The sequence below is a fragment of the Muntiacus reevesi genome, chromosome 13 (genome assembly GCF_963930625.1).
Source record: "Muntiacus reevesi chromosome 13, mMunRee1.1, whole genome shotgun sequence".
NCBI lineage: Eukaryota > Metazoa > Chordata > Mammalia > Artiodactyla > Cervidae > Muntiacus > Muntiacus reevesi.
In genome coordinates, this window is record NC_089261.1 from 5581909 (window position 1) to 5591767 (window position 9859).

Consider the following 9859-nt stretch of genomic DNA (forward strand, 5'->3'; position numbering starts at 1 on the left):
CACAGGGCTTCCCTGGGGCTCAGGTGGTAAAGAATCTGCCTGCAATGCAGGAGACCTGGGTTCAATTCCTGGATGGGGAAGATCCCCTGGAGAAGGGAATGGCAGCCCACTCCATTATTCTTGTCTGGAGAATCCCACGGACAGAGGAGCCTGGTGGGCTACAGTCCATGGGGTTGCAAAGAGTCCGACACAACTGAGTGGCTAACACACATACAGGAATACACAGGCTTTCACTTTGGTGAAGCTGTTTTCCAATGCGTTGTTGTTCAGTTGCTCAGTCATGTCTGACTCTTTGCAACCCCATGAACTGCAACACGCCAGGCTTCCCTGTCCTTCACAATCTCCCGGAGCTTGCTCAAACTCACGTACATTTAGTCGGTGATGCCATCCAACCATCCCATCCTCTGGAGTCCCCTTCTCCTCCTGCCTTCAATGGGTACGTTTGTTTTGTTTTTTAAGAAACTACCCATTGTGAGTGGGGGTGCATGGAAACACGTATGCCAGCCTGGCTGGGGAATATAAACTAGCCCTGCTCTTTTGCAGGGGGAACTGATAACACACAACAGGAGCAGGGAAAGTGTTTATACCTCTCCACACAGGGGCCCCAATCCTAGAACTTGAGTCTGTGAAAATAATCAAGGGATAGAGAAAAAACTCCCCACAGAACCACTTATAATAATGGAAAACAAGACACTAAAAGTGTTTTGGAATATTTATTAGTAAGAGGGAAATACTTAAGGTACACAAAGGGTCATTAACACTATATAGTGTTTTTTCCAATTTTCTTAAAAATCTAAGTGCATAGGAAAAAAAAAAAGGAAAGGAAAGCTATCCCAAATCACAAAAGGTTAACAGAGGTTATGTGGAGGCAGTGGGACTGATTTTCTTTTTCATATTTTTCTTTATTTTCTAAGTATTCTACAATAAACATGTATTATTTTTATAATTAGGGAAAAAATTACAGATGATCTGTTTTTTTAAAGGGAAATGTTGGCCCTGACGAGAGGTAATGTAAAATGAATCTATTCTAGCCTCTTTGCCCAAATCGTATCTAAATACGCCCAGGTCCTCAAGCAAGCAGGTCTCGAGGTCTGTCTTCAAGTGACCCAAGTTCGAGCCCAGGTCTGTGGCCCTGAGATGCTTACTTGTACTCTGTGAAGCTTCCCAGTTTCCTCTGAGAAGTGCAGGTAATTCAACGGCCCACCGTGCACGGGAGATATCATGAAAATGACACCTGCAAATCACAAACTGCATGGTGGGTTCACAAAGCTGTTTCTTCTCTAGGCTGTGTCCACAGCAGGAACTCAATGTCTGCTGACAAGTTAGCGTATTCGGTTTAAGTTAAAAAAAAAAAAAATCAAGTTTAAACTCTTACAGCACCGAAGGGTTACATGCACCTGATCGAGCACCACTCTTAACTTATTTTAAAAATGCAGCAGCTTCTGCACCAGGAGACCAGAAGCCCCCATTCCAACATACATTTCCCTGTGAAACTTCTAGAATCATCAAAGTCTGTCTTCACCAAATCAACTCTACACACTGAATTTCTAAACAACCATATCACACTGGCTGCTGGGGCGAGAAGGGGGTTAATGTCAAGTCTTACCACAGATCTGAAGGGTAATAAAAATAAAACCCTCTCCCTTGAACCACAACAGGCCGGCTGACCTCATTCTCTTCACACTATCGTGAGTCAACAGAGCCACTCAAAGTCAGAATTTCAAACATCTCATTCAAGCAGCAGATGGAACAAAGACCCTCTACTCTTTACAGCCTCCCCGTCCTGTTTGGCAGGTATAAAGGCACCTCTCTGCAGAGGGGTTATCAGCTTTTAACCTCAAAGGTAGGTAAAAACAAAACAAAACAAACAAAAAAATGAGCAGGAAAGGGCCAAAGGCACGAATCCACGTACTGTGTCCTTACGCAGAGGAGCCTCTTCAGATCGGGCTGCCCGGGCCCACCTGTCACGCCTGGGCCAGGTGCACCCCCGGAGAGGACCCGTGGTCAGCACGCCGCCGCCCCCTCTGCTCGGCCGCCCGCGGGCAGGGCCAGCGCCTCCCTCGCCCCCACCTGCTGCCTCGCCCCGCACAGGGTCAGCGGCCCAGAAAGCAGCAGTGAACGCCGGCCCACTGCCGGAATGCAGACCCACGGGAGGTTTTAATGGCCAGGAGGATGGGATGAGCAGAGGGAAGCCACAGCTTCAGGTTCTGACCATCTTTGAAATCAAATTTCAGATCACAGGGAACGCGCAGAGTGTGTAAATAAAGGAAGAAAGGCGATGAACACGGGACGGGGCCTCTTTGGGGAAAGCCACACAGGCTGTGAAAGGGCTCTGAAAAGCCAGTACAAGAAGGAGGTGTGTCTCACTTCAGAGATCTCTCTAAATGCCAGAGCGCCACAGCCATTCCAACTTCCCTGGAGCCAGAAAACAACGGACATGCCATCAAGAGACAGTGGTGTGCTTCAAGTCACTGGTCCCTCTTCCCAACCTTGGCGGATTAGCTCTTCATGGAAAAAAACAAGGTAGAATGAGACTGTGTGATTGAAAAGAGAAAGAGTAAAGGGGAAGAAGGGAGGGAAGAAGGAGAAAAATCTCTAAGGGCAGAGGGTTTTCTCACTTGAAGTTACCAGTTCATCTCTTGGTCCATCAGTCTGGGTTTATACGGACTCTAAATTCCACCATCAGTTCCCATCATCTCATCCCAAGCAGAAGAAAGTGCCAAGTGAAGCAGTCTTGTGAAAACAGAAATGGCTGGGAATCACACAGAGCTGGGTTTTAATCTGAGCCCTGCAACTGACCTGCTCAGCATCTTCCACACGTGACCTTAGCTCTCTGAGCTTAGCTTCCTCATCTGAAAACCTGGGGCATCCCGTTTCCCTCGTCCGCCGAGTTCAGGTGCTGTACCGGTGCGTGGCGTCCAGGAAACATGGGGTCATGACCACCTATTTTTAAGAGCTCTGACAGAGGAAGATTGGGTGAAAGCTCTAAGTTAAAGGAGAAAAGCAGGCACTTACACCCGAGATGCAGCTTTACGAGACCTGGCTTTCCCCAATCAGACACCTGATCATTAAGCTCACTTCTGAGTCGGCTCTCCCTGGCGCACTCGGCCAAGGTACAGCTGAGGATGACAGAAAGGTCCAGACCCGGGAGCCGGGAGCCCCAAACAGTTCTCCAGGGTTATCTCAACCTCACCGCGTGGTGCTGGCCCTTCACTTCTCTGGACCTCAGCCTCCTCATCTGACACATTAAAGGGTTGAGTCTGGGTCTTGGGATTATCGAGATGGATTTAAAAGGCCTTTTTGTCATGAACTGCGAATCCTCATTCTCCAGACTTGTGTAATGCCATCAAAAAGCAGTTTTCATATGACATAATATTCAGGGTAATGATAATCCTGAATACCAAACTTTTACAGTTATGCTCGGGGACACTAGGGCCTGGCCAAGAACTGTTCTTCATGTGTCTGTCCATCCCTAACAGCTGCCCACATTAGGCCTCTCTCAATAATCAGTGTTTTATCATGAAAAGAATGTCTTCAGACTTTCGTAACACCAGATACCCTACCGTGAACACACATGCACACACACGTGTGTCACTGTCACACAGCCTGGTGTTACAACAGCAGTGGTTCCAACCAGAACCATTCTTTCCGTCTAATCGAGCAAGTTTCTGTAAACAACAACCAAAAAAGAAAGCTGATCCCAGAATGTATTAGCCAAAGCAAATGAAGTGGTTCTCATCAATTCTCATAAAGATCCACTGCCCGCCTGGTGTCCACCCTGAATCCATCATTCACTCACTGAATACTGAGTGTCTGATAAGCAGCAGGCACTGGGGACCAGGGATGAACAAAAACACACAGGCCTGTGTCCAGGTCCACGGAGAAGCGGTGAGGGGTTGCTCTCAAGGTGTTTCAACATCAACGGATGCTCAGTTTCATTTCCCAGTGAATACTGAGAAGACACACACACCTGCAGTCCACAATCCCACACTCTGCATTCAGAGCCTCATCTTCCTGCCTTTCACCATCTAAATGCAGAAAATTCTTTTTTCAATTGAAGTATAATTGACTAAAAACATTATGTTAATTCCAGGTATACAACATAGTGATTCGATATTAAATGCAGAAAATTCTTGGAGTAACTACCTTCTCATTTCTCCCAAGGATAATGCATTTCACTACTAGAGATAGATGAACTGGAGAGAAATTCATCCATTAGAGATAAAGGATGCCTTCAGGACTAAGGGCTCCACTGTGTGTGGAGACCCAGTCAGGAAGAATTATCACTTTTCCACACAGATCTAAAGGAACAGCAATACAGTATCTGGTACAGAACAGGGCTTGAGTAGAAATCCATCAAGTGAACACGCTCGACAGAGACACATAAACCTGTAGACTTCTCAATGACTCTTGCCAGCCTGAGCCTCACATCACTGCCTTCAAATCCCCAGGGATGGATGACTTGATGACGAGTACTGGAGGACTGTTTCTCTTTTTCCTCATGGATAGGAGGGGCATCAGAGAACCCACCTTGGGGAAAAATTACACATCTCAGGAAAATAAAAGTGCACATGCACAGGATTGTATGCATAATTTCAGGGGTTCACAGGCCATCTCTGGAAGTCTGTGACCCTCAGGTTAAGAACCACTATTCTAGACTGTTAAAAATTAGACTTGAACAAACGTCAGGACCTAACCAGCCAACTCCTATTTATTTAACAGTAATAGGAACAAAGGGGCCAGACAGACCTGGGTTTCAACCCAAGTTTTATCATTTGCTAGCTGTGTGAGTTTGCAGAAGTCAAATAGCCTTTCTCAGCCTCAGTTCCCTCATCTGTCAAATGGGTCAACAACAGTTGCTGATTCCATGTTAAAGACTGGGATGAGCAAACACATGACGAGCTTGGCATAGTGCCCTATACAAAATAAATGCTCTTAAAGAGAAGCCATCATCACCCTCTCTAGTCCACGGGCTGCACACTTACCCCTCACTCCTGTCTTCATCTCCATTCAGAGTTGTGTTAGTAACTCCCATGGCATCTCAAGGAACGAGACAGAAAGTAAGAGCCCCTAAAGAATTCACGAGGTCACAAAACACAGCCCTAATGTCTTCCCCTAAATCAAATGCTTGGTTTTAACCTATGAAGGCCCTTCTGACAAGACAGTCAGCAATCCCTTTTTGTGTAAATCCAGGTCAGCTGTCAGCACGCAATTGTTCTATTAGGTCAAGTCAATTTTTAGAGAGGCAGGCCTGTTAAGTTAACTTAAAATGGAGATGAAAAGAAAGTGTTTGATCAAATGTTAAACTGCAGAAACACACTGACAGGGAGACAAGGCAGAGGAATTAGTTTCCTAAAATTATTCTCTCTGATACCCTTAGTTAACATTAGCTATTTAAGGACCTCACTCAAGCCTTTCTGACCCACCACTCAGCTCTCCTCCCAGCCCTCGTGGCTAAAGGCCCTGGCTTAGTTCTTAAATGTTCTCAGCGAGCTCTGTTTTCAAGACCATTCAACACTTAATCCAGGATCCAGAGGCCGATTTTAAAGTTACACAAAACCTACCATTCAGATTTCTCCTACAAATGAATTTCTCAAGCGGTTCTAAATATTTGACTTCAAGGGGCGGGGGGTGGGGGGGATGCATTTCCATTTAAAACAATCTTTCACCTCTAGCTATGCAAATTTTCTTTGTTTGCTTAACCAATTCACATACCACTAGCCAGTGTTTAATTGGGTCTTTATTTAACATCACTAACCATGTGAGCTGAACAGCCAAAGTCTGAAACTTTCAGATAATGATCTCATTAATAGCAACAAATTGGTTCAAAGATGAAATATGTATCAATACCTCTAAGAACTCTTTAAAGTTCCACACTTCAGAACTAAAGGAGAAGTGTAATTACTTCCTTCAGCGTTCACAGTGTATGCTTGACACAAATAAACAGGCTGTAATGCTGCATGAATAAATAAGATACTAACAGTCCTGAATAGCACTTCATAGCCACATATTGTTTCCACAACTTTCACAGACAAAGATGTCAAAAAAAAAAAGGAAAGAAAAAGGATCTCTCTTCTTTCAGAGCACAGTGATGACCTTGGGAAAGTTATTTAAGCCTAAAATGCACAAGGAGAGAATCAACACTCTTAGTGACGAATCCCAAGATTTGAATTTCCCTGTATGTCTTTCTCACTCCCTCTCTCTCTCTCTTACACACACACACACACACACACACACACACATACACACACACACACACACACACACACAAGCCTAAAATGCACAAGGAGAGAATCAACACTCTTAGTGACGAATCCCAAGATTTGAATTTCCCTGTATGTCTTTCTCACTCCCTCTCTCTCTCTTACACACACACACACACACACACACACACACACACACACACACACACCCTTCTTTACCAGGCCTCCTCCTACCCCAACCCATGCAGATGAATGAACAGGTATTCTAATTAGAGGTATCTGGGCAAACCAGACTGTGATAAGGTATCTACTCTATAAACAGACACATACACACACTTTTATTGCATACAATACAGAGGGGGCAAAAAAATCAGTGATACAAACCAATTTCCTATCTTAGAATTCTTAAAGGAAAGAGTCTCTCAGACAGGTTCTTTCCTCCCCTAAAGCATGAAAAACAGTGCTACAGAATCCCACGGCAACAAAACCAGTGCTGTAAGTGCTACGATTTAGGTTTAGTTAAAGGAAAATGAACTCCGCTCCAAAGACCATAAAATATTAAGTAGCAAATCATGCAAGAGGTTTTTTTTTTTAGATAGTAAATAGAAGGAGGCTTGAAAAGTTCAACAAGGGCACTTAGAAAATCTGATTAATCTGAAGCTGAAGAAACAACCAAGTTGTTTCTTCTATATTCTCATTTCTCACGCAAGAAGTGACATTCTCTCGGCAGTCCTAAAACATCAGCTTCCCTTACAAAAACTTTCTTCGGGGCTGACAGGGGCCACGCTAGTTCCTTCACTCAGGAGTATTCCAAGAACTAATAAAAGCATGCCAGCCTCTGTACACACACAGCCCTGGAAGCCACGCCGAGGCCCTTCTGTGCACACAGGTTCAGCAAGTAGGCCTCACAATAAAGTTATCAAAGATGTAGAGAACACTAAGAAATGACTATTCAGACAGCTCAGACAAACTCACCAGTGTTACTGCACTTATAAGGGAATTAGGACACTTATTAGTGATTGCTTAACAGGTAAACTTATTAAATACCATTTAAGTCATTTTTCTTTACTTAGCAGTTGTTGACTTTTTTTTTTTTTTTTTGGCAAGGCTAATGGACTACAAAGGAGTTAGATAAGCACTTCAAAAAGTTTCAAAAGAGAATAGATTCCTTCTGCCAAATTCACACAGTATCGCCCCACTCGCAAGGATAAAATAGTTACAAATGGTGTGTTTAAACTGCTAATTTTGTATTAAATGGCGAACCCAAGATTATCTCCAAAGCACTGCACTACTCATAATGGATAGCTCGCCAGACAACCTACCAGGGAGAAAGAGTACAAGTTAAAACACTGCAGATAAAAATCGCAAACTTCAAAAGTCTCCTTCAAAAAGTGAAGTGCCATGATTAAAACATCTTTTCTCTTAGAAAGCTGTAAATCAAACATTTTCTACAGGCATCAGGCCACAGTGAAAGCCTCAAAGAGAAACAAGAAGTCACAAGGAGCAGGCATTAAGATTCAAACTGTGCTTGAAGGCTGCAACTGAAAGGCTGCAGGAATCTTCAGCAGACCGTGGTCTCTAAAGCTTATAAATTAAAGACTATAGTTATAACATTATCCCCCTAAAAAGTTCAAACGCTTTTAACATATGTGTAGTCACACAACTCAAACAACCTGTGTTTTTCCCCTTCTATCTGTCCTGCAGAAGTCTGAGATGGGGACTAGGGACACACACACCTCTAAGGGCCAAGCCGCACTGCCCCCTGCCCTAACCCTGCAGCGTTTTCAGCCTGCACCAGGGGAGGGGAAATGAAAGGCTGCTTGCAGTTAATTCCATTCAGTCCCCCGCTCTTCATTCATAACTCATCCAAGAGTAAAGCGCACAAGGCCTCAAAGCTTGGAGCCCCTGCAGCCACCCCCTCACCCGCAAAAGGTCCAAAGACAAGCCAACCATTTCAAATCACTCCCATCCCAGGCACGCATATTCACCGCGGTAAGTGCGCTGGTTGTCTACTAGTAAGATGATAAAATCACAGCCAAGGAAGCAGGAAGGCATCTACCCAGTTCACCATCTGCAGAGGATTGGGCTCAGAGTCCCTCCTCCACAGAGCGGGGGTCTGCTTAAAGCTCGCTCTCCACTCCCCCTCCCCGCCCCCCCCCCCCACTCCGCCAGCTTCCTTTGGAATGCACACCCCTTACATTCGGAGCAAGGTGGAGGCCCTGTCAGTAAGCGACCCTTCTCCCGAGGTGCAGGCCCTCTGCACTAGTCCTTGGCCGAGGAGCGGGCAGGCTGCCTCCCTCCCACCCTCTCTGTAATCTGAGGCACGCAGCGAGGACTGCTGCTCCGGCCACTCCGGGGCACCCGCGATCCCCACTCTTCGGCCAGCTCCCGCTGCCTCTCCTCCTGCGGCTGCTGGTCCAGCGCCCCCGCGGGAGGGTGGGCGCCCAGGTGAGGCTGGCGGCAGGTTCCGGGGGAGCCCCTCGGACAAGCCTGGCTGCTCCCTCAAAGAACCTGCACGGGTGGGAGGGCACAGCCTGGGACCTGGAACGAGCCACCCCATCCTTCATCACTTGTCTCGCCGAAGTTGGCATTCAACAGGTAGTTCCCGGGACTTCCACCTGAGGTAAAAGCGAGCGCCCCGATCGCCTGAGGGGGCCTGCCTCAGCGTGGGCGCCCGGACCCGGGGTCTCCCCTCCCGCTCCCGGGACCCACGGGAGGCCGAGCCCCCACGTGCGCTTGCCAACGCCCCACGGCGGAGCCCTGGAGGCCGCGTCCCGCCCGCCCGCCCGCCCGCCTGAGAGGGATGCCGCCGGCCTCCTCACCGCCCCTCCCGCCCGCCCGCCCGCCAGCCCGCGGCGGGGTCGGCGGGCGCAGCCCCCGGAGCCATCTTGTGGCGGCGGCGGCGCGGGGCCCGGGCGGCGGGCAGCTACCTGCACGATTTCGCCCTCCGCGCTGAGCGTGGCCCCGGCCCGCGAGAAGCGGCCCGTGAGGCCGGTGGTGTAGGTGGTGTAGTCGCCGCTCGGGCTCGACTCGAACAGCACCACCTCCACGAACGCCGTCTCCTTGGCCCGCGCCGTGCCGGGCCCCGCGGCCGCGAGCAACAGCCCGAGCAGCAGCGGCAGCGGCGGCGGCGGCGGCAGGCGGCGGCCGCGGGGGCCGCGGGGGCGGCGGCGGAGGCGGCGGCGGCGGCGGCCCGGGGCCCCTGGGCGCCCGCCCGAACGCGGCCTCATGGTCCTGCGGCGGGAGGGCGCGGAGGGCGGGCGCGGCCGGGCATAGTCGCGGGCCGGCGGAGGACCGAGCGCGGGCGGACGCCTCACAGCCCCATCGCGGCGGCGGCGGCGGCTTTGTGGGTCGCAGGCTCGGCTGGGCTCCCACGGCCGTCGCGCCGCGGCCCTTTCATCTGCTCCACGTGAGGGGTTATCCCCGCCCCGGCAACGTCGTGACCCGCTCTCCCCTCCCTCCCCGCTCTCGACCGCCGCGGCAGCCGGGGGGGCGGGGGAGCGGGTAGGCGGGGCGGGCGCGCCTGCGGCGGGGGTGGAGCCGGGAGGTGGGACACGCCCCCAACACAGCCCCGCCCCCTCGCCCGCTGTCTGCGCTCCTCCCCTTACTGTCGCTCCGCCCATCGCCTACCGTCTTGCCCCGCCCCTTCATCCTCG

The 9859-nt window shown here is 49.4% G+C and overlaps 1 protein-coding gene across 1 annotated transcript in view; it reads right to left on the reverse strand.

Annotated features, from left to right (window-relative positions):
* Nucleotides 1–9601, reverse strand: part of ZNRF3 (zinc and ring finger 3) — a 141494-nt gene extending 131893 nt beyond the window's left edge. Inside the window, exon 1 of the mRNA XM_065904514.1 lies at nt 9134–9601. Within this exon, the coding sequence (XP_065760586.1) occupies nt 9134–9433 (300 nt within the window). The 5' untranslated portion in view covers nt 9434–9601. The remainder of the gene's footprint in view (nt 1–9133) is intronic.
* Nucleotides 9602–9859: the final 258 nt, after the last annotated feature.